We start from the raw sequence: 25,254 nt of genomic DNA on the forward strand, positions 1-25,254 counted from the left end.
GAGAGATCTAAAATCGAAAATACTACGTAAATAATCCATTACCTTTGATTCTCTTCATCAGATGTCACTTCCAGGAATCCCAGGTCCATAACGAATGTAGTTTTGTTCAAAAAAGCTCATCATTTATATCCAAAAAGCTCCGTGTTGTTAGCACATGATCTAAGCCAGCCGGACTTCTCGTCATGAACGAGGGGAAAAAATATATTTACGTTCGTTCAAACATGTCAAACGTTGTATAGCATAAATCATTAGTGCCTTTTTTAACCAGAACATGAATAATATTCAAGGTGGACGAATGCATTCTCTTTTATAACGTATTGGAACGAGGGTACCCAACATGAACTCGCGCGCCAGAGTCTAATCGGCCATCACCGTTCCATGGCTCTTGTTCGGTCAGATCTCACAGTAAAAGACTCAAAACACTTTGTAAAGGCTGGTGACATCTAGTGGAAGCAATAGGAAGTGCCAAAACATTAATCAACCCCTGTGTGTTTCAATGGCATAGGCTTAAAGGTAATTCAACACATCAGGTATCCACTTCCTATCAGAAAATGTCTCAGGGTTTTGCCTGCCAAATGAGTTCTGTTATACTCACAGACACCATTCAAACAGTTTTAGAAACTTTAGGGTGTTTTCTATCCACATATAATAAGTATATGCATATTCTAGTTACTGGGTAGGATTAGTAACCAGATGAAATCGGGTACGTTTTTTTATCCAGCCGTGAAAATACTGCCCCCTAGCCCCAACAGGTTAAACAGTTTTGAAAACGTTAGTGTTTTCTATCCAAATCTACCAATTATATGCATATCCTAGCTTCTGGGCCTGAGTAGCAGGCAGTTTAATTTGGGCACGCTTTTCATCCAAAATTCCAAATGCTGTCCCCTACCCTAGTGAAGTTAAATATCACCTGGGCCAGCACAGGTGTAACACATACTGACGAACGAGGTGACACCAAAATGTGCGCCCCACGTACTAACGTCCAAAATATACATGGAAAAATCCAAAACCTGTGGATATTCATGCAGTGTTTGTAGTTTTCCTCTGGACATGTAGGTGAATCTTACAGAACTCTGCATGCAGGGTTTCAATGGGGCGTTTGTCCCATTTGGTGAAATCTTGTTTTGCAAATGGACCTCACACCTCGCTGCCATAACGTGCAATTGGTTCAATGACACATTCAATTAGTTTAATGACACATTCAATTAGTTTTAGCCAAATTTGAATAGGTATTTCAATTTGAATTTGTTTTTTATTGGTGTAGAATGCCCTGCGTGCTTTCTCTCTCAGTTCATTCACTGCCTCATTAAGGTGTCCAGTTGAGCTTATTTTTAAACCTCAGTAATTGTAGTGTGTACAGTACTCTATATATTTAAACCTCAGTAATTGTAGTGTGTACAATACTCTATATATTTTGTACCAATTGAGAACTTTGGTCTAATTCCCTGAGATCTGGATCTTCTCTGGAAAATCATTATTTTAGTCTTTTTGGGGTTTACTGCCAGGGCCCAGGTCTGGCAGTACTGCTCTAGCAGGTCCAGGCTCTGCTGTAGGCCAGGTGTGGGGGGGTTTACTGCCAGGTCCCAGGTCTGGCAGTACTGCTCTAGCAGGTCCAGGCTCTGCTGTAGGCCAGGTGCTGTGGGGGTTTACTGCCAGGGCCCAGGTCTGCTTGCCAGGTCCAGGCTCTGCTGTAGGCCAGGTGCTGTGGGGTTTACTGCCAGGGCCCAGGTCTGGCAGTACTGCTCTAGCAACCAGGCTTTAGCCATGTGCTGTGGGGTTTACTGCCAGGCCCAGGTCTGGCAGTACTGCTCTAGCAGGTCCAGGCTGTAGGCCATGTGCTGTGGGGGTTTACTGCCAGGGCCCAGGTCTGGCAGTACTGCTGTAGCAGGTCCAGGCTCTGCTGTAGGCCATGTGCTGTGGGTGACAGCAGGCACAGGTCATCTGCGAAGAGTAGGCATTTAACCTCTGAATTGTGGAAACTAACACCAGGGGCTGAGGATTTTTCTAGAACAGTGGCCAATTCGTTGATGTAAATATCGAAGAGTGCAGGGCTCAGATTGCAACCCTGGCGAAGGCCCCGCCCCTGGTTAAATTCTGTTAGATTTGTTTAATTATGTTTTTTTTTGTAGAATCTGTATGCCAAATAGAATCAAATGCTTTTGGAAGTCGTATGGTGGACATGTTTTCTTTATTATTGCGATGTTTTGGTATAAATCCAATTTGGCTTTTACTCAAGACATTTTGCTTATTAAGGAAGTTTAGAACTCTTACATGTATAATAATACAGACAACCTTCCCCAGGTTACTGTTCACACAAATGCCTCTGTAATTCTTAGGGTCAAATTTGTCTCAAGATTGGGGTTATGAGTCCTTGATTCCAGATGTCAGGGAAATAACCTACACTCAGGATCAAATATAGCCAATTAAAATGTTGCACTAGTGAGTTTGAGCATCTCATTTAGGATGCCATCAGGTCCGAATTTGAGGGCCTGAAGTTTCTGATAGAGCTCCTGGTCAGTAATTGGGGAGTCCAATGGATTTAGACTGTCCTTTATAGCTTTTTCTAATCCATTCAACTTCTCATGAATTAGGCATTGTTCTGCGTTTGTGTCAATTTGAACGGTGTTGTAGAGTGTTTTAAAATGGGTCGTCCATATGTCACCATTATCGCTAATTCCTCTAGTTTCGGGTAATTTTGCCCGAAGTTGTTTGTGTTTATGGACTCCTCAATTAGTGTCAGCTGCTTGCTGTTGTACTGTGCTGTTTGGGTTCTGAGTGTACGTTTATAGAGTTTTAAAGTCTCACAGTAATGAAGGCGTAATTCACCATTATTTATGTCTCTGTGCTTTTGGTTGGATTGTGTTCTAAGGTTTTTCCTTATAATTTTACGATCTGCATCAAACCAGTTTTCATCTGTGGTCTTTTTTGTTTAGTTTTTTTTAAATCAATTTCAATTGTCCTTCTTTTTCCGTTTGCCTGAATATATAGTTGATGTTTTTTTACTGCTAGATTGATGCCTTCTTTACTGTGAGTGAATGTGCTATCCAGAAAGTTATCTAAGAGTGTTTGGATATTTTGGTTCCAGGTTGCTTTCTGGTATTCTTTTGTACTGTTTTGGGCCCCATCTGTATGAATTCCTGATGTTGTACAGCTTACTGGGCTGTGAATGTGTGCTTGTTTCCATGTCTGTTCTTATGAGGAACAAGGTAATTTAGCTGTGATCAGACAGAGGTGTTAGTGGCTTGACAGTGAATGAGCTGAGAGAGAAAGGGGTCAGTGTCTGTGATCATATAGTCTACTGTACTGTGGCCAAGAGGTGAGCAATAGGTGAATCTCCCCAAAGAGTCCCCCCGTAACCTACCATTGACAAAGTACAGACCCAGGCTTCTACAGAGCTGCAACAGATCTCTTCCTTTGTTGTTGACGGTGCTGTCACTGTTGTTTCTATTGGGGGAGATGAAGACCGTTAGAAACAGTATGACCTGTAATAAAGCTGTCCCCTCATGTGCTCGTTAGATCAGGTAGTGTTCCTGTGCGCGCATTTGTGTCCCCACAGATGAGCACATTTCCCTGGGCCTGGAAATGGCACGTCTCTTCCTCAAGGCTGGGGAAAATCTCCTCTGAGGAATATGTAATAATATTGTAATAGTATAGTAATGGTAATATAATAGTAGTATAGTAATAGTATAGTAGTATAGTAATATAATATACATCTCTCCTACACTCCTCCTACATCTCTCCTTTACACTCCTCCTACATCTCTCCCGTACATCTCTCCTACATCTCTCCTACACCTCTCCTACATCTCTCCCGTACATCTCTCCTACACCTCTCCTACACCTCTCCTACACCTCTCCTACATCTCTCCTACATCTCTCCTACACCTCTCCTACATCTCTCCTACATCTCTCCTACACCTCTCCTACACCTCTCCTACACCTCTCCCGTACATCTCTCCTACATCTCTCCTACACCACTCCTACACCTCTCCTGCATCTCTCCTCCCCTACAGCTCTCCTACATCTCTCCTGCATCTCTCCTCCCCTACAGCTCTCCTACATCTCTCCTACACCTCTCCTACATCTCTCCTCTCCTACACCTCTCCTACACCCCTCCTACATCTCTCCTACATCTCTCCTACACCTCTCCTACACCTCTCCTACATCTCTCCTACACCTCTCCTACACCTCTCCTACACCCCTCCTACATCTCTCCTACACCTCTCCTACACCTCTCCTACACCTCTCCTACACCTCTCCTACACCTCTCCTACACCCCTCCTACACCCCTCCTACATCTCTCTGACACCCTCCTACATCTCTCCTACATCTCTCCTACACCTCTCCTACATCTCTCCTACACCTATCCTACATCTCTCCTACACCCCTCCTACACCCCTCCTACACCCCTCCTACATCTCTCTGACACCCCTCCTACACCCCTCCTACATCTCTCCTACAATCCTCCTACAACTCTCCTACACCTCTCCTACAACTCTCCTACACCTCTCCTACACCTCTCCTACACCCCTCCTACATCTCTCCTACACCTCTCCTACACTTCTCCTACACCTCTCCTACACCCCTCCTACACCTCTCCTACACCTCTCCTACATCTCTCCTACACCTCTCCTACATCTCTCCTACACCTCTCCTAAATCCCTCCTACATCTCTCCTACATCCCTCCTACACCTCTCCTACACCTCTCCTACACCTCTCCTACATCTCTCCTACATCCCTCCTACACCTCTCCTACACCTCTCCTACACCTCTCCTACATCTCCCCTACACCCCTCCTACACCTCTCCTACACCTCTCCTACACCTCTCCTACACCTCTCCTACATCTCTCCTACACCTCTCCCGTACATCTCTCCTACACCCCTCCTACATCTCTCCTACATCTCCCCTACACCCCTCCTACATCTCTCCTACACCTCTCCTACACCTCTCCAAGATCTCTCCTCTCCTACACCTCTCCCACACCTCTCCTACACCCCTCCTACCTCTCTCCCGTACATCTCTCCTACACCTCTCCTACACCCCTCCTACACCTCTCCTACATCTCTCCTACACCTCTCCTACATCTCTCCTACATCTCTCCTACATCTCTCCTACACCTCTCCTACATCTCTCTGACAGCTCTCCTCTCCTGGATGACGTGAAAACCCAAACAACACAGAGACAGAGGGTAAGGCACCCTATTCCCTATGTAGTGCACTACTTTTGAAATAGGGTGCAATGTGTCATGTGCTGTAGTTCGAGACAGAGAGGTATTACTGCCTCTGGCCGGCACTGGCGTCTAGGTTGATTTGTATTTGTTGTCCTGGCAACTGTACCTTTTTTTGGAACACCATTATTTTTGTCTTACAGACTCAGGGTCCAGGTCTGACAGAATCTGTGCAGAAGATCTAGGTGCTGCTGTAGGCCCTCCTTGGTTGGTGACAGAAGCACCAAATCATCAGCAAACAGTAGACATTTGACTTCAGATTCTAGTAGGGTGAGGCCCGGGTGGTGCAGACTTTTCTAGTGCCATCGCCAATTGGTTGATACATATATATATATATATGTTGAAGATGGTGGGGCTCAAGCTGCATCCCTGTCTCACCCCATGGCCTTGTATCTGTCTCTCTCCCTATATCTCTTTCTCTGTCTCTATCTATCTCTATCTGTAGCCTACTGAGTAGAGAGGAAGCAGGCTGGGAGCATGTCTGGCTCAGAGTATAGCAGGAGGTGGGGAGCAGCAGTAGTGGTACCCAATTGTCATACTGTAGTAAAAGTAAAGATACCTTTTTAATAGAAAATGATTCAAGTAAAAGTGAAACTCACCCAGTAAAACGATGTTCGATGAGGTTGAGGTCAGAATTCTGTGCAGGCCGTTCAAGTTCTTCCAAACCGAAATCATTTCTGTATGGACCACGCTTTGTGCACGGTGGCATTGTCATGCTGAAAGTGGAAAGAGCCTTCCCCAAACTGCTGCCAAAAAAGTTGGAAGCACAGAATCGTCTAGAATGTCATTGTATGCTAAGGGGCCTAGCCCGAACCATGAAAAAACAGCCCCAGACCATTATTCCTCCTCCACCAAACTTTACAGTTGGCACTACGCATTGGGGCAGGTAGCGTTCTCCTGGCATCTGCCAAAGCCAGATTCGTCCGTCGGGCTGCCAGATGGTAGAGCGTGATTCATCACGCCAGAGAACGCGTTTCCACTGCTTTTTATAACGCTCAAATGGCATTATTCATGGTGATCTTAGGCTTGTGTGAAAACGCAACAGTCGATTTTTACACGGTACGCACTTCAGCACTCGGCGGTCCCGTTCTGTGAGCTTGTGTAGCCTACCACTTTGTGGCTGAGCCGTTGTTGCTCCTAGATGTTTCCACTTCACCCACTCCTACATACTCTACTTTTATCATCCCTCAGCTCTCAGTCGGGCCTTCTACCATCAACTGTTTTCCCCCTTCTTTATTATTTAATTTATTCAGCATCTCCTACAACACGCTCCAACACGCTCTAATAAGCATTCAAAATGTAATTAGTGTTTTTCAAGTGTCAAGGAAAATGTATGGAATAAAAAGTACATCATTTTCTTTACGAATGTAGTGAAGTTAAAGTAAAAGTTGTCAAAAATATAAATAGTAAAGTACAGATACCCCCCCCAAAAAAAACGACTTAAGCAAAAACTTTTAAGTATTTGTACTTAGGTACTTTACACCACTGGTTAGGTGGAGGGGGGTGGGGGAGGGGAGTGCACCTGTCTGTGTCTGTCAGAGAGGGGGGTGGGGGGCTGAGATAAGTGTCAGGTTCTCTCCTCCACCCCCACATTCCTCTACCTGACATGGGAACACAGGTTACGTGTCCCGCAGCAGATTAGTCTGTTACAGAGGAGAGAGAGAGAGAGAGAGAGAGAGAGAGAGAGAGAGAGAGAGAGAGAGAGAGAGAGAGAGAGAGAGAGAGAGAGAGAGAGAGAGAGAGAGAGAGAGAGAGATCTTCATCTTGAGCACAGCAGTAACAACTGTTATATTTTTAGAGGTAGAAGAGGAGGAGGAGGAGGAGGAGGAGGAGGAGGAGGAGGAGGAGGAACACCAGTAAACATCTAGAACGTCAAACAAAGGATTTTGCGGCGAAACATGTTGAACCTATCACTGGGCTAGTTAGAAACATGTTGAACCAATCACTGGGCTAGTTAGAAACATGTTGAACCAATCACTGGGCTAGTTAGAAACATGTTGAACCAATCACTGGGCTAGTTAGAAACATGTTGAACCAATCACTGGGCTAGTTAGAAACATGTTGAACCAATCACTGGGCTAGTTAGAAACATGTTGAACCTATCACTGGGCTTGTTAGAAACATGTTGAACCAATCACTGGGCTTGTTAGAAACATGTTGAACCAATCACTGGGCTTGTTAGAAACATGTTGAACCAATCACTGGGTCACCGACACCAAGAATGTTTGGAGTAGTGTAGTATTAGTAATAGTAATGGAGTAGTGTAGTAGTAGTAATAGTAATGGAGTAGTGTAGTAGTAGTAATAGTAATGGAGTAGTGTAGTAGTAGTAATAGTAATGGAGTAGTGTAGTAGTAGTAATAGTAATGGAGTAGTGTAGTATTAGTAATAGTAATGGAGTAGTGTAGTAGTAGTAATAGTAATGGAGTAGTGTAGTAGTAGTAATAGTAATGGAGTAGTGTAGTAGTAGTAATAGTAATGGAGTAGTGTAGTAGTAGTTATAGTAATGGAGTAGTGTAGTAGTAGTAATAGTAATGGAGTAGTGTAGTAGTAGTTATAGTAATGGAGTAGTGTAGTAGTAGTAATAGTAATGGAGTAGTGTAGTAGTTGTAATAGTAATGGAGTAGTGTAGTAGTGTAGTAGTAGTAATAGTAATGGAGTAGTGTAGTAGTAGTAATTGTAATGGAGTAGTGTAGTAGTGTAGTAGTAGTAATAGTAATGGAGTAGTGTAGTAGTGTAGTAGTAATAGTAATGGAGTAGTGTAGTAGTGTAGTAGTAGTAATAGTAATGGAGTAGTGTAGTAGTGTAGTAGTAGTAATAGTAATGGAGTAGTGTAGTAGTAGTAATTGTAATGGAGTAGTGTAGTAGTGTAGTAGTAGTAATAGTAATGGAGTAGTGTAGTAGTGTAGTAGTAGTAATAGTAATGGAGTAGTGTAGTAGTGTAGTAGTAGTAATAGTAATGGAGTAGTGTAGTAGTGTAGTAGTAGTAATAGTAATGGAGTAGTGTAGTAGTGCAGTAGTAGTAATAGTAATGGAGTAGTGTAGTAGTAGTAATAGTAATGGAGTAGTGTAGCAGTGTAGTAGTAATGGAGTAGTGTAGCAGGTGTGAACCTGTACGTGTTAGACGACTTGTTAACTTCCTGCCCTGTTCCCTGTTCCCAGTCCCTGTTCCCTGTTCCTTGTGACCTGTCCTTGTTTCCTGTTTCCTGTTTCCTGTCCCCTGTTCCCTGTCCCTGTTCCCTGTTCCCTGTCCCTGTTCCCTGTTCCCTGTTCAGGTTCCCAGTCCCTGTTCCCTGTTCCCAGTCCCTGTTCCCAGTCCCTGTTCCCTGATCCCAGTCCCTGTTCCCTGTTCCCTGTTCCCTGTTCCCTGTTCCCTGTTCCCTGTTCCCTGTTCCCTGTCCCTGTTCCCTGTTCCCTGTTCCCTGTTCCCTGTTCCCTGTTCCTGTTCCCAGTCCCTGTTCCTGTTCCCTGTCCCTGTTCCCTGTTCCGTGTTCCTGTTCCCTGTTCCCTGTTCCCTGTTCCTGTTCCCAGTCCCTGTTCCCTGTTCCTGTTCCCAGTCCCTGTTCCCTGTTCCTGTTCCCAGTCCCTGTTCCCTGTTCAGGTTCCCAGTCCCTGTGCCCTGTTCCCTGTTCCCTGTTCCCTGTTCCCTGTTCCCTGTTCCCTGTTCCCTGTTCCCAGTCCCCGTTCCCTGTTCCCTGTTCCCTGTTCCCTGTTCCCTGTCCCCGTTCCCTGTTCCCTGTTCCTGTTTCCTGTTTCCTGTGCCCTGTTCCCTGTTTCCTGTTTCCTGTGCCCTGTTTCCTGTTTCCTGTTTCCTGTCCCCTGTTTCCTGTTTCCTGTTTCCTGTTTCCTGTTCCCTGTCCCTGTTCCCTGTCACAGTCTATGTGTTCTTCCTGCCCTGTTCTCTGTTCCTTGTCTCCTGTTCCCTGTTCCCTGTTCCCTGTGCCCTGTCCCTGTCCCTGTTCCCAGTCCCTGTCCCTGTTCCCTGTCCCTGTTCCCTGTTCCTGTTTCCTGTTTCCTGTTCCCTGTTCCCAGTCCCTGTCCCTGTTCCCTGTCCCTGTTCCCTGTCACAGTCTATGTGTTCTTCCTGCCCTGTTCCCTGTCCCTGTTCCCTGTTCCCTGTCCCTGTTCCCTGTCACAGTCTATGTGTTCTTCCTGCCCTGTTCCCTGTCCCTGTTCCCTGCCTGTCAGGATGTCTGTGTGACTTCCAACTCAGCTCTACAAACAACACCTACGGCTTCCCCCATTCTTTATGACACCTTGCACACTCAGAACAGAGCAGGCATTGGAGACAACATGTTATGATACCATGGTACATTACCCATGATTTATTACCCACGGTACTTTGTGGAGTGTGGCAAAAGAATCCATAGTTTTACACTGAAATGTGAAGCGTCTCATAAATAAGGAAATAGTATGGAATATATTATATGTTGTGAATGAGGTGACACATTTAGCCCTCGACATTCAGCAGTCTCTCTACCCTTTAACCTACCCTATATCCTACCCTATATTATACCCTATAATATACCCTATAACCCTACCTTACATCCTACCCTATAACCTACCCTATATCCTACACTATAACCTACCCTATAATATACCCTATAATATACCCTATAACCTACCCTATATTCTTCCCTATTACCTACCTTACATCCTACCCTATAACCTACCTTATATCCTACACTATAACCTACCCTATAATATACCCTATAATATACCCTATAACCTACCATATATCCTACCCTACAACCTACCCTATATCCTACCCTATAACCTACCTTATATCCTACCCTATTACCTACCATGTATCCTACCCTATATCCTACCCTATAACCTACCATATATCCTACCCTATAACCTACCATATATCCTACCCTATAATCTACCATATATCCTACCCTGTAACCTACCCTATATACTACCCTATAACCTACCATAGATCCTACCCTATAACCTACCCTATAACCTACCCTATAACCTACCCTCTATCCTATACTATATCCTACCCTCTATCCTACCCTCTATCCTACCCCAACTCTCATCTCTCTGCCTAGTCTGTTGATCTGTCATCTCTCTGCCCCACTACCCTATTATCTGTTGATCTGTCATCTCTCTGCCCCACTACCCTACTGTCTGTTGATCTGTCATCTCTCTGCCCTACTACCCTAGTCTGTTGATCTGTCATCTCTCTGCCCCACTACCCTACTGTCTGTTGATCTGTCATCTCTCTGCCCCACTACCCTACTGTCTGTTGATCTGTCATCTCTCTGCCCCACTACCCTACTGTCTGTTGATCTGTCATCTCTCTGTCCCACTACCTTACTGTCTGTTGATCTGTCATCTCTCTGCCCCACTACCCTACAGTCTGTTGATCTGTCATCTCTCTGCCCCACTACCCTACTCTCTGTTGATCTGTCATCTCTCTGCCCCACTACCCTACTGTCTGTTGATCTGTCATCTCTCTGCCCCACTACCCTACAGTCTGTTGATCTGTCATCTCTCTGCCCCCCTTTCCTACTGTCTGTTGATCTGTCATCTCTCTGCCCCACTACCCTACAGTCTGTTGATCTGTCATCTCTCTGCCCCACTACCCTACTGTCTGTTGATCTGTCATCTCTCTGCCCCACTACCCTAGTCTGTTGATCTGTCATCTCTCTGCCCCATTACTCTACTGTCTGTTTATCTGTCATCTCTCTGCCCCACTACCCTACGTCTGTTGATCTGTCATCTCTCTGCCCCACTACCCTACTGTCTGTTGATCTGTCATCTCTCTGCCCCACTACCCTACTGTCTGTTGATCTGTCATCTCTCTGCCCCACTACCCTACTGTCTGTTGATCTGTCATCTCTCTGCCCCACTACCCTAGTCTGTTGATCTGTCATCTCTCTGCCCCACTACCCTGCTGTCTGTTGATCTGTCATCTCTCTGCCCCACTACCCTAGTCTGTTGATCTGTCATCTCTCTGCCCCACTACCCTACTGTCTGTTGATCTGTCATCTCTCTGCCCCACTACCCTACTGTCTGTTGATCTGTCATCTCTCTGCCCCACTACCCTACTGTCTGTTGATCTGTCATCTCTCTGCCCCACTACCCTAGTCTGTTGATCTGTCATCTCTCTGCCCCACTACCCTACTGTCTGTTGATCTGTCATCTCTCTGCCCCACTACCCTACAGTCTGTTGATCTGCTACAACTGCCGGTCATTGTCTTCATGATTAAAACATCCTTTTATTCTGTTTCATGGATACAGAGATAAACACAGCAGCAGTATCTCACTGTAAACTGTTTTAATCTGAATAGAGAGAATTTATGCTGACACACACACACACACACACACACACACACACACACACACACACACACACACACACACACACACACACACACACACACACACACACACACAGACACAGAACTCGACTTACATGGCCATGCAGGTCTGTGTTTAGCAGCGGCAGGTCACAGGTCAAGGTGTGTACACCATCTGGATGAGGAGGAAACATAGCAACCTATTACCATGACGACTGAGCTGTGATATTTCGATAGTAGAAATGAGACGGTGGCGTCCTCTTACCCTCAGAGGAGTTTTGGGTTACAGTGCAAGTATCTCCTGGAGAAGTGAGACAGCAGCCGCTTACTCTACTGCCCTGTCTATGTTACCATAAAACAACTAATATACTGCCCTGTGTCTATATTACCATAAAACAACTAATATACTGCCCTGTTCTATATTACCATAAAACAACTAATATACTGCAGTCTATATTACCATAAAACAACTAATATACTGCAGTCTATATTACCATAAAACAACTACTATACTGCACGTCTATATTACCATAAAACAACTAATATACTGCAGTCTATATTACCATAAAACAACTAATATACTGCCCTGTGTCTATATTACCATAAAACAACTAATATACTGCCCTGTGTCTATATTACCATAAAACAACTAATATACTGCGGTCTGTATTACCATAAAACAACTAATATACTGCAGTCTATATTACCATAAAACAACTAATATACTGCCCTGTGTCTATATTACCATAAAACAACTACTATACTGCCCTGTGTCTATATTACCATAAAACAACTAATATACTGCCCTGTCTATGTTACCATAAAACAACTAATATACTGCAGTCTATATTACCATAAAACAACTAATATACTGCAGTCTATATTACCATAAAACAACTAATATACTGCAGTCTATATTACCATAAAACAACTAATATACTGCCCTGTCTATATTACCATAAAACAACTAATATACTGCCCTGTGTCTATATTACCATAAAACAACTAATATACTGCCCTGTGTCTATATTACCATAAAACAACTAATATACTGCAGTCTATATTACCATAAAACAACTAATATACTGCAGTCTATATTACCATAAAACAACTAATATACTGCCCTGTGTCTATATTACCATAAAACAACTAATATACTGCCCTGTGTCTATATTACCATAAAACAACTAATATACTGCAGTCTATATTACCATAAAACAACTTATATACTGCCTGTCTATATTACCATAAAACAACTAATATACTGCAGTCTATATTACCATAAAACAACTACTATACTGCAGTCTATGTTACCATAAAACAACTAATATACTGCAGTCTATATTACCATAAAACAACTAATATACTGCCATGTCTATATTACCATAAAACAACTAATATACTGCCCTGTGTCTATATTACCATAAAACAACTAATATACTGCAGTCTATATTACCATAAAACAACTACTATACTGCAGTCTATAGAGAAGAACGGACACTAGCTTGAAGTGTCACACTGCGTCTGAATAGAGATTATACTCTATATAGAGTAAACATAGTGCACTACTTTGATCCAGGGCCCATAGGGCTAAGTGACGCCCTATATAGGGATTAGGGTGCCGTTTGAGACGCACTAATGAACCCCATGTCATGACTGTTTCTTGGATAACGCTGTTTGGACTTCATTAGCAAGTGTGATTATACATTTTCCATGTTTTTTGGAGGGGGGGTAAGACACCTTTTTTCTTCTCCCCCCCTCCCTCCTCGTTTTTTTTCTTGCACTTCCGATATTAAACATGTTCTGTATCGTCTCCGTGTGTTTCATCACTAGATACGACTACATAGAGATCCGTGACGGAAACAGCGAGAAGGCAGACCTGTTGGGTAAACACTGCAGTAACATCGCTCCTCCAGCCATCATCTCCTCAGGTCCTGTCCTCCTCATCAGGTTCGTCTCTGACTACGCTCACCAAGGGGCTGGCTTCTCACTGCGTTACGAGATCTTCAAGACCGGTGAGTCTTTTATATTCACAACGGTCAAAAACAAATGTACATCAAACTACGACAACAAACGATATTAGGATAAATCAACTCTTGTTAGGCTTAGAGGCACACAACTATGAGTGGTATAAACGTTTAGGACCAGTTTTGCGGTCATGAATTAAGTCTTAGTCATGGAGTTAATAAAAGTAACTTTCAATGGAGTTATTCTGGCAGTAGCTAAGCTAGACAAATATGTTGGGACATATTTCATCATCTATTAACAGCTATCCTCTAAGGAGTAATGTCAAATCCATCACCCATGGTTGTTTTCGAACGTTGTTTAAAGGTTTACAGTCAAGCATTTTTTGTAAGACAATATGAAACATTATTGATTATTAATCTCTATGTGTAACCGGTGTGAAACGGCTAGCTAGTTAGCGGGGTTGCGAGCTGATAGCATTTCAAGTCGGTGACGTCGCTCGCTCTGAGACCTTGAAGTCGTTGTTTCCCTTTGCTCTGCAAGGGCCGCGGCAGCTTTTGTGGAGCGATGGGTAACGATGCTTCGTGGGAGGCAGTTGTTGATGTGTGCAGAGGGTCCCTGGTTCGAGCCCAGGTTGGGGCGAGGAGAGGGACGGAAGCTATACTGTTACATAAGGAGGACTGTATCACATCATTATCTCTAAGGAGGAATATATCACATCATTATCTCTACGGAATATATCACATCATTATCTCTAATGAGGAATATATCACATCATTATCTCTATGGAATATATCACATCATTATCTCTATGGAATATATTACATCATTATCTCTGAGGAGGACTATATCACATCATTATCTCTAATGAGGAATATATCACATTATTATCTCTAAGGAGGAATATATCACATCATTATCTCTACGGAATATATTACATCATTATCTCTAATGAGGAATATATCACATCATTATCTCTGAGGAATATATCATATCATTATCCCTAAGGAGGAATATATCACATTATTATCTCTAAGGAGGAATATATCACATCATTATCTCTACGGAATATATTACATCATTATCTCTAATGAGGAATATATCACATCATTATCTCTAATGAGGAATATATCACATCATTATCTCTATGGAATATATCACATCATTATCTCTATGGAGGAATATATCACATCATTATCTCTACGGAATATATTACATCATTATCTCTAATGAGGAATATATCACATCATTATCTCTAATGAGGAATATATCACATTATTATCTCTATGGAATATATCACATCATTATCTCTATGGAGGAATATATCACATCATTATCTCTAATGAGGAATATATCACATCATTATCTCTATGGAATATATTACATCATTATCTCTAAGGAGGAATATATCACATCATTATCTCTAAGGAATATATCACATCATTATCTATGAGGAATATATCACATCATGGTGTACCTGGTAGAGACCTGGGGGCCTGGTAAGACCTGGGGGCCCTGGTAAGACCTGGGGGCCCTGGTGAGACCTGGGGGCCCTGGTGAGGACTGTGGGCCCTGGTAGAGGCCTGGGGGCCTTGGTGAGACCTGGGGGCCCTGGTAGAAGCCTGGGGGCCCTGGTGAGGACTGTGGGCCCTGGTAGAGGCCTGGGGGCCCTGGTGAGGCCTGGGGGCCCTGGTAGAGGCCTGGGGGCCCTGGTGAGACCTGGGGGCCCTGGTGAGGACTGGGGGCCCTGGTAGAGGCCTGGGGGCCCTGGTGAGACCTGGGGGCCCTGGTGACACCTGGGGGCCCTGGTAGAGGCCTGAGGGCCCTGGTGAGACCTGGGGGCCCTGGTGAGTCCTGGGGGCCCTGGTAGAGGCCTGGGGGCCCTGGTGACACCTGGGGGCCCTGGTAGAGGCCTGGGGGCCCTGGTGAGACCTGAGGGCCTTGGTAGAAGCCTGGGTGCCCTGGTGAGACCTGAGGGCCCTGGTAGAAGCCTGGGGGCCTTGGTGAACCTGGGGGCCCTGGTAGAGGACTGGGGGCCCTGGTAGAAGCCTGGGGGCCTTGGTGAACCTGGGGGCCCTGGTGAGACCTGGGGGCCCTGGTGAGGCCTGGAGGCCCTGGTAGAAGCCTGGGGGCCTTGGTGAACCTGGGGGCCCTGGTAGAAGCCTGGGGGCCCTGGTAGAAGCCTGGGGGCCTTGGTGAGGCCTGGGGGCCCTGGTAGAAGCCTGGGGGCCCTGGTGAGACCTGGGGGCCCTGGTAGAAGCCCGGGGGCCCTGGTGAGACCTGGGGGCCCTGGTGAGGCCTGGGGGCCCTGGTGAGGACTGGAGGCCCTGGGGGCCAGGTGAGACCTGGGGGCCCTGGTGAGGCCTGGGGGCCCTGGTGAGGACTGGGGGCCCTGACATATCTCTCCTTCATGGTACTGCCTGTTGGAGAAAGAAAATACCTTAACTAATTCAGATCAAGGGTGAAGGGTGAAGGAAATAAACGGAGATCAGTTGTCTTCTGTTTCACCCTACATCTCTTGTCCCTGGGGACGAGAGGAGGAGAGGAGGGAGGAGAGGAAGGGAGGGGCGGGAGGAGGGGGGAGGACGGGGGAGAGGGGAGGGGGTGATGGAGTTACTAACACAACAGGTGGAAAAGTCTGATTCAATGACACAGGCCTACTGGGACTGGGGGAAGCTCGTGTGTGGTTTGACAGAACCCGCCCGGTGGATTCAAAACACAAAATGGCCGTTAGTTTTAACACCCCAGCACTCAGACCCTCAGAGACACAGAGAGAGAGAGAGAGAGAGAGCCAATAAAGCCCTTGAATTGAGAAATATATATATATATATCCGGCTGTGATTGGTTGTCCCTTAGGGTGGCGGACAATTGGCCCAGCGTTGCCGGGGTAGGCCGTCATTGTAAATAAAAATGTGTTCTTAACAGACTTGCCTAGTTAAATAAAGGTTAAATGTAAAAAATGTAAAATGGACGTTTGTGATGTTTTATTGATAACGACCTATTAGAGACAAGCAAATCATGAGAAAACAAAAAGATAATTACTTGACACATGGAAAAGGATTAACCCCCCAAAAATTGCAAACTAGAATGTTATTTGGCCCTAAACAGAGAGTAAACAGTGGCAGAATACCTGACCACTGTGACTGACCCAAACTTAAGGAAAGCTTTGACTATGTACAGACTCAGTGAGCATAGCCTTGCTATTGAGAAAGGGAGGCAAACCTGGCTCTCAACAGAGGACAGGATATGTTGCCACTTCCCACAAAATGAGGTGGAAACTGAGCTGCACTTTCTAACCTCCTGCCAAATATTTAACTTTAGTTTATTATCTAGTCCACTTGCTTTGGCAATGAAGTCCATTGAATTGAATCGAGAGAGAAGAAACTGGGAGAGAGAGAGGAGACTAGGAGACAGAGAGAGAGAGAGAGAGAGAGAGAGACAGAGAGAGAGAGAGAGAGAGAGAGAGAGAGAGAGAGAGAGAGAGAGAGAGAGAGAGAGGAAACTGAGACAGAGAGAGAGGAGACAGTGTGAGGAGAGAGAGACAGAGAGAGAGAGAGAGAGAGAGGAGACAGTGTGAAGAGAGAGAGAGAGAGAGAGAGAGAGAGAGAGAGAGGAAGAGAGAGAGGAAACTGAGAGAGAGAGAGAGAAGAGAGAGAGAGGCAACTGAGAGAGAGAGAGGAGACAGTGTGAGGAGAGAGAGACAGAGAGAGAGAGAGAGAGAGAGAGAGACAGAGAGAGAGGAAACTGAGAGACAGAGAGAGAGAGAGAGAGAAGAAGCTAACCTCCAGCGTAGGGTTGTTTATTTTTAATGGTGTGGAGGAAGAGAGAGGGATTAGGGAGGTACACAGCACAGCAGTGCAGTTTGCTCTCACAGAACAGATACACAACCCTGGGGTGTGTCCGTCCAGAACAGATAGGATGTAGGGTAACTACACAGCCCTGGGGTGTGTCCGCCCAGAAAACACAAGTCAAAAACGCAGACAGACAGCTGGATGAAAAGCTGCATCAAAACCCTCTTCTTCTCCTTTCTTCTCATATTTTCTTCTCTCTTCTTCTCTCTGGCAGGAAATCACCACCTCCTCTCCCCTTTTATACACAAGCGCACGGACACACACACACACACACACACACACACACACACACACACACACACACACACACACACACACACACACACACACACACACACACACACACACACACACACACACATATACACACACACACACACACACACACATATACACACACACACACACACACACACACACACACGTTTGGGTCCGTCGTGCCACAGATTATCTCTCTGTGTGAATGTTGTGTTTCTGCCGTTAGGCCACGATATTATTGTGTTTCTCCTGTTAAAATGTCAGATTACTTTTCTCCTAACCTCTATTCGTCTCTTCTGTCTTCTCTCCTGTCCACTTTACTCTTAGCTGGAGAAGAATGTGAGTAATCTATCAAATTAAAACATAGGCAGATAGACAGGCGTTAGTATTGAACTAGGAGGGTGAACAGTATTGAACGAGGAGGGTGAACGGTATTGAACTAGGAGGGTGAACAGTATTGAACTAGGAGGGTGAACAGTATTGAACTAGGAGGGTGAACGGTATTGAACTAGGAGGGTGAACGGTATTGAACTAGGAGGGTGAACGGTATTGAACTAGGAGGGTGAACAGTATTGAACTAGGAGGGTGAACAGTATTGAACTAGGAGGGTGAACGGTATTGAACTAGGAGGGTGAACAGTATTGAACTAGGAGGGTGAACGGTATTGAACTAGGAGGGTGAACAGTATTGAACTAGGAGGGTGAACGGTATTGAACTAGGAGGGTGAACGGTATTGAACTAGGAGGGCGAACGGTATTGAACTAGGAGGGTGAACAGTATTGAACTAGGAGGGTGAACGGTATTGAACTAGGAGGGCGAACAGTATTGAACTAGGAGGGTGAACAGTATTGAACTAGGAGGGTGAACAGTATTGAACTAGGAGGGTGAACGGTATTGAACTAGGAGGGTGAACAGTATTGAACTAGGAGGGTGAACAGTATTGAACTAGGAGGGTGAACGGTATTGAACTAGGAGGGTGAACAGTATTGAACTAGGAGGGTGAACAGTATTGAACTAGGAGGGTGAACAGTATTGAACTAGGAGGGTGAACAGTATTGAACTAGGAGGGTGAACAGTATTGAACTAGGAGGGTGAACGGTATTGAACTAGGAGGGTGAACGGTATTGAACTAGGAGGGTGAACGGTATTGAACTAGGAGGGTGAACGGTATTGAACTAGGAGGGTGAACAGTATTGAACTAGGAGGGTGAACGGTATTGAACTAGGAGGGTGAACAGTATTGAACTAGGAGGGTGAACGGTATTGAACTAGGAGGGTGAACAGTATTGAACTAGGAGGGTGAACAGTATTGAACTAGGAGGGTGAACGGTATTGAACTAGGAGGGTGAACGGTATTGAACTAGGAGGGTGAACGGTATTGAACTAGGAGGGTGAACGGTATTGAACTAGGAGGGTGAACAGTATTGAACTAGGAGGGTGAACGGTATTGAACTAGGAGGGTGAACAGTATTGAACTAGGAGGGTGAACGGTATTGAACTAGGAGGGTGAACAGTATTGAACTAGGAGGGTGAACAGTATTGAACTAGGAGGGTGAACAGTATTGAACTAGGAGGGTGAACGGTATTGAACTAGGAGGTCGAACGGTATTGAACTAGGAGGGTGAACAGTATTGAACTAGGAGGGTGAACGGTATTGAACTAGGAGGGTGAACAGTATTGAACTAGGAGGGTGAACAGTATTGAACTAGGAGGGTGAACAGTATTGAACTAGGAGGGTGAACAGTATTGAACTAGGAGGGTGAACGGTATTGAACTAGGAGGGTGAACAGTATTGAACTAGGAGGGTGAACGGTATTGAACTAGGAGGGTGAACAGTATTGAACTAGGAGGGTGAACGGTATTGAACTAGGAGGGTGAACGGTATTGAACTAGGAGGGTGAACAGTATTGAACTAGGAGGGTGAACGGTATTGAACTAGGAGGGTGAACAGTATTGAACTAGGAGGGTGAACAGTATTGAACTAGGAGGGTGAACGGTATTGAACTAGGAGGGTGAACAGTATTGAACTAGGAGGGTGAACGGTATTGAACTAGGAGGGTGAACGGTATTGAACTAGGAGGGTGAACAGTATTGAACTAGGAGGGTGAACAGTATTGAACTAGGAGGGTGAACAGTATTGAACTAGGAGGGTGAACAGTATTGAACTAGGAAGGTGAACAGTATTGAACTAGGAAGGTGAACAGTATTGAACTAGGAGGGTGAACGGTATTGAACTAGGAGGGTGAACGGTATTGAACTAGGAGGGTGAACAGTATTGATTTATTCCCCTGCAGTGGAGAGGGCAGGTCTTGTCTGTACCCCCCTTTCCCCCATTTCCCGTCCGAGCGCCTCTGTTTTTAATCAGGCCAGAGCTGAACCCACAGACAGCTAGCTTCTCAACCCTCACACGGTTACAATAGGAAGACTTCCTGGAAAGTTTAACCCAGTGTCCTAACTTCCCACCCCCAGCTGTTGTTGTACCACACATAACATGCCTTTACCCTGGATTATAGAGGTTCACCCTGGATTATGGAGGTTCACCCTGGATTATGGAGGTTCACCCAGGATTATAGAGGTTCACCCTGGATTATAGAGGTTCACCCTGGATTATAGGGGTTCACCCTGGATTATAGAGGTTCACCCTGGATTATAGAGGTTCACCCTGGATTGTAGAGATTCACCCTGGATTATAGAGGTTCACCCTGGATTGTAGAGGTTCACCCTGGATTGTAGAGATTCACCCTGGATTATAGAGGTTCACCCTGGATTATAGAGGTTCACCCTGGATTATAGAGGTTCACCCTGGATTATAGAGGTTCACCCTGGATTATAGAGGTTCACCCTGGTGGCTATAACATGCCTTTACCCTGGATTATAGAGGTTCACCCTGGATTATAGAGGTTCACCCTGGATTATAGAGGTTCACCCTGGATTATAGAGGTTCCCCCTGGTGGCCATAACATGCCTCTACTCTGGATTATAGAGGTTCGCCCTGGTGGCCATAACATGCCTTTACCCTGGATTATAGAGGTTCACCCTGGATTGTAGAGGTTCACCCTGGATTGTAGAGATTCACCCTGGATTATAGAGGTTCACCCTGGATTATAGAGGTTCACCCTGGATTATAGAGGTTCACCCTGGATTATAGAGGTTCACCCTGGTGGCCATAACATGCCTTTACCCTGGATTATAGAGGTTCACCCTGGATTATAGAGGTTCACCCTGGATTATAGAGGTTCACCCTGGATTATAGAGGTTCACCGTGGTGACCATAAAATTATTTTACCCTGGATTATAGAGGTTCCCCCTGGTGGCCATAACATGCCTCTACTCTGGATTATAGAGGTTCGCCCTGGTGGCCATAACATGCCTTTACCCTGGATTATAGAGGTTCGCCCTGGTGGCCATAACATGCCTTTACCCTGGATTATAGAGATTCACCCTGGATTATAGAGGTTCACCCTGGATTATAGAGGTTCGCCCTGGATTATAGAGGTTCACCCTGGATTATAGAGGTTCACCCTGGATTATAGAGAGAGGGTAGGCTGTGTTTTTGCCATGTTAACATACTTGAATTAATGCGAAGGGAAACAGGTGCTGCTGGCATCATGCTTGTTAAGCATACTCTTTCCCAGAACATACTGATGGCACACCACGTCACGCTGAGGGGGGGGTACCGTAGTACCGTAGTGTGGGGGGGGGGGTCAGGTACCGTAGTACCGTAGTGTGGGGTGGGGGGTCAGGGTCAGAATGGGAGAAAAAGGTTCACACAGAAGAGGAGGAGCAGAAGGAGCAGGAGTTGGACGAGGAGGCTGTGTGGAGAGGGCCAGCTACTGCTGTATAGACAGTCAGAGACGTAACACCAGGGACTACAGATGCACATCGAGGATGCAGTCAGCCAGCCTCTCCTCTCCTCTCCTCTCCTCTCCTCTCCTCTCCTCTCCTCTCCTCTCCTCTCCTCTCCTCTCCTCTCCTCTCCTCTCCTCTCCTCTCCTCTCCTCTCTGAGTGTTTGGCTGTGTGTTCAGACAGACAGACAGACAGACAGATCATAACCTGGTTGTTGTCCAGGATCAGCTCTCCCACTATCATAACCTGTTTGTTGTCCAGGAGCTTCTCTCCCACTATCATAACCTGGTTGTTGTCCAGGATCAGCTCTCCCACTATCATAACCTGGTTGTTGTCCAGGATCAGCTCTCCCACTATCATAACCTGGTTGTTGTCCAGGATCAGCTCTCCCACTATCATAACCTGGTTGTTGTCCAGGATCAGCTCTCCCACTATCATAACCTGGTTGTTGTCCAGGAGCTTCTCTCCCACTATCATAACCTGGTTCTTGTCCGGGATCAGCTCTCCCACTATCATAACCTGGTTGTTGTCCGGGATCAGCTCTCCCACTATCATAACCTGGTTGTTGTCCGGGATCAGCTCTCCCACTATCATAACCTGGTTGTTGTCCAGGATCAGCTCTCCCACTATCATAACCTGGTTGTTGTCCAGGATCAGCTCTCCCACTATCATAACCTGGTTCCTGTCCGGGATCAGCTCTCCCACTATCATAACCTGGTTGTTGTCCAGGATCAGCTCTCGCACTATCATAACCTGGTTCTTGTCCGGGAGCTTCTCCCCCACTATCATAACCTGGTTGTTGTCCGGGATCAGCTCTCCCACTATCATAACCTGGTTCTTGTCCGGGATCAGCTCTTCCACTATCATAACCTGGTTCTTGTCCGGGATCAGCTCTCCCACTATCATAACCTGGTTCTTGTCCGGGATCAGCTCTCCCACTATCATAACCTGGTTGTTGTCCAGGATCAGCTCTCCCACTATCATAACCTGGTTGTTGTCCAGGATCAGCTCTCGCACTATCATAACCTGGTTGTTGTCCAGGATCAGCTCTCCCACTATCATAACCTGGTTGTTGTCCAGGATCAGCTCTCGCACTATCATAACCTGGTTGTTGTCCAGGAGCTTCTCTCCCACTATCATAACCTGTTTGTTGTCCGGGATCAGCTCTCGCACTATCATAACCTGGTTGTTGTCCAGGAGCTTCTCTCCCACTATCATAACCTGGTTGTTGTCCGGGATCAGCTCTCGCACTATCATAACCTGGTTGTTGTCCAGGAGCTTCTCTCCCACTATCATAACCTGGTTGTTGTCCGGGATCAGCTCTCGCACTATCATAACCTGGTTGTTGTCCAGGATCAGCTCATGTGAACATGTGAAAAGGCATAATGAGTAACAAAACAAACAAGCAGATGATGCCAGTGGGCCTTTTTTTTGGACTCAGAAATAGAAGCTTGCTCAGGTGTTTTGGCTTGTTTACCAAGACACACCAACCAGCAACCGTAGTCCCCATATGGAACAGGGAGTGCCAGAGAGAGAGAGACACTAAGAAGAGTAATGATACCAAGGGTACACATGCTCACAGATACACACCTTTTCCCACCTGGACAAAAGCAACACCATATGTGAGAATGCTATTCATTGACTACAGCTCAGCGTTCAACACCATAGTGCCCACAAAGCTCATCACTAAGCTAAGGACCCTGGGACTAAACACCTCCCTCTGAAACTGGATCCTGGACTTCCTGACGGGCCGCCCCCAGGTGGTAGGGGTAGGTAACAACACATCCGCCACGCTGATCCTCAACACAGGGACCCCTCAGAGGTGCGTGCTCAGTCCCCTCCTGTACTCCCTGTTCACTCACGACTCCACGGCCAGGAACGACTCCAACACCATCATTAAGTTTGCCGATGACACAACAGTGGTAGGCCTGATCACCGACAACGACGAGACAGTCTATAGGGAGGAGGTCAGAGTCCTGGCCGTGTGGTGCCAGGACAACAACCTCTCCCTCAACGTGATCAAGACAAAGGAGTTGCAGTGGAGCAGGTTGAGAGGTTCAAGTTCCTCGGTGTCCACATCACCAACAAACTAACATGCTCCAAGCACACCAAGGCAGTCGTGAAGAGGGCACGACAAAACCTATTCCCCCTCAGGAGACTGAAAAGATTTGGCATGGGTCCTCAGATCCTCAAAATGTTCTACAGCTGCACCATCGAGAGCATCCTGACCGGTTGAATCACTGCCTGGTATGGCAACTGCTCAGCCTCTGACAGTAAGGCACTATAGAGGGTAGTGCGAACGGCCCAGTACATCACAGGGGCCAAGCTACCTGTCATCCTAGTCATAGACTGTTCTCTCTGCTACCGCACAGCAAGCGGTACCGGAGCGCCAAGTCTAGCTCCAAGAGGCTTCTAAACAGCTTCTACCCCCCCAAGCCATAAGACTCCTGAACATCTAGTCAAATGGCTACCCAGACTATTTGCAGTGACCCCCCTCTCCACACCACTGCTACTCTCTGTTGTCATCATTGCATAGTCACTTTAATTAACTCTACCTACATGTACATACTACCTCAACTAACCGGTGTCCCCTGTATATAGCCTCCACATTGACTCTGTACCGTTACCCCCTGTATATAGCCTCCACATTGACTCTGTACCGGTACCCCACCTGTATATAGCCTCCACATTGACTCTGTACCGGTACCCCCTGTATATAGCCTCCACATTGACTCTGTACCGTAATACCCTGTATATAGCCTCCACATTGACTCTGTACCGGTACCCCCTGTATATAGCCTCCACATTGACTCTGTACCGGTACCCCCTGTATATAGCCTCCACATTGACTCTGTACCGGGCCCCCCACCTGTATATAGACTCCACATTGACTCGGTACCGGTACCCACTGTATATAGCCTCCACATTGACTCTGTACCGGTACCCCCTGTATATAGCCTCCACATTGACTCTGTACCGGTACCCCCTGTATATAGCCTCCACATTGACTCTGTACCGGTACCCCCTGTATATAGCCTCCACATTGACTCTGTACCGGTACCCCCTGTATATAGCCTCCACATTGACTCTGTACCGGTACCCCCTGTATATAGCCTCCACATTGACTCTGTACCAGTACCCCCTGTATATAGCCTCCACATTGACTCTGTACCAGTAACCCCCTGTATATAGCCTCCACATTGACTCTGTACCGGTACCCCCTGTATATAGCCTCCACATTGACTCTGTACCGGTACCCCCTGTATATAGCCTCCACATTGACTCTGTACCGGTACCCCCTGTATATAGCCTCCACATTGACTCTGTACCAGTAACCCCTGTATATAGCCTCCACATTGACTCTGTACCGGTACCCCCTGTATATAGCCTCCACATTGACTCTGTACCGGTACCCCCTGTATATAGCCTCCACATTGACTCTGTACCGGTACCCCCTGTATATAGCCTCCACATTGACTCTGTACCGTAACACCCTGTATATAGCCTCCACATTGACTCTGTACCGGTACCCCCTGTATATAGCCTCCACATTGACTCTGTACCGGTACCCCCTGTATATAGCCTCCACATTGACTCTGTACCGGTACCCCCTGTATATAGCCTCCACATTGACTCTGTACCGGTACCCCCTGTATATAGCCTCCACATTGACTCTGTACCGGTACCCCCTGTATATAGCCTCCACATTGACTCTGTACCGGTACCCCCTGTATATAGCCTCCACATTGACTCTGTACCATTGTTATTTCACTGCTGCTCTTTAATTATTTCTTA

General features: G+C 46.1%; 1 protein-coding gene across 1 annotated transcript in view; it reads left to right on the plus strand.

The window, feature by feature from the left end:
* The window catches only part of LOC106586935 (neuropilin-2), a 251,886-nt gene that overhangs the window by 50,670 nt on the left and 175,962 nt on the right, over positions 1 to 25,254 (plus strand). Inside the window, 1 exon segment of the mRNA XM_045707371.1 lies at positions 13,373 to 13,554. Within this exon segment, the coding sequence (XP_045563327.1) occupies positions 13,373 to 13,554 (182 nt within the window).

The sequence above is a fragment of the Salmo salar genome, chromosome ssa25 (assembly GCF_905237065.1).
Source record: "Salmo salar chromosome ssa25, Ssal_v3.1, whole genome shotgun sequence".
In the NCBI taxonomy this organism is placed as follows: Eukaryota; Metazoa; Chordata; class Actinopteri; order Salmoniformes; family Salmonidae; genus Salmo; species Salmo salar.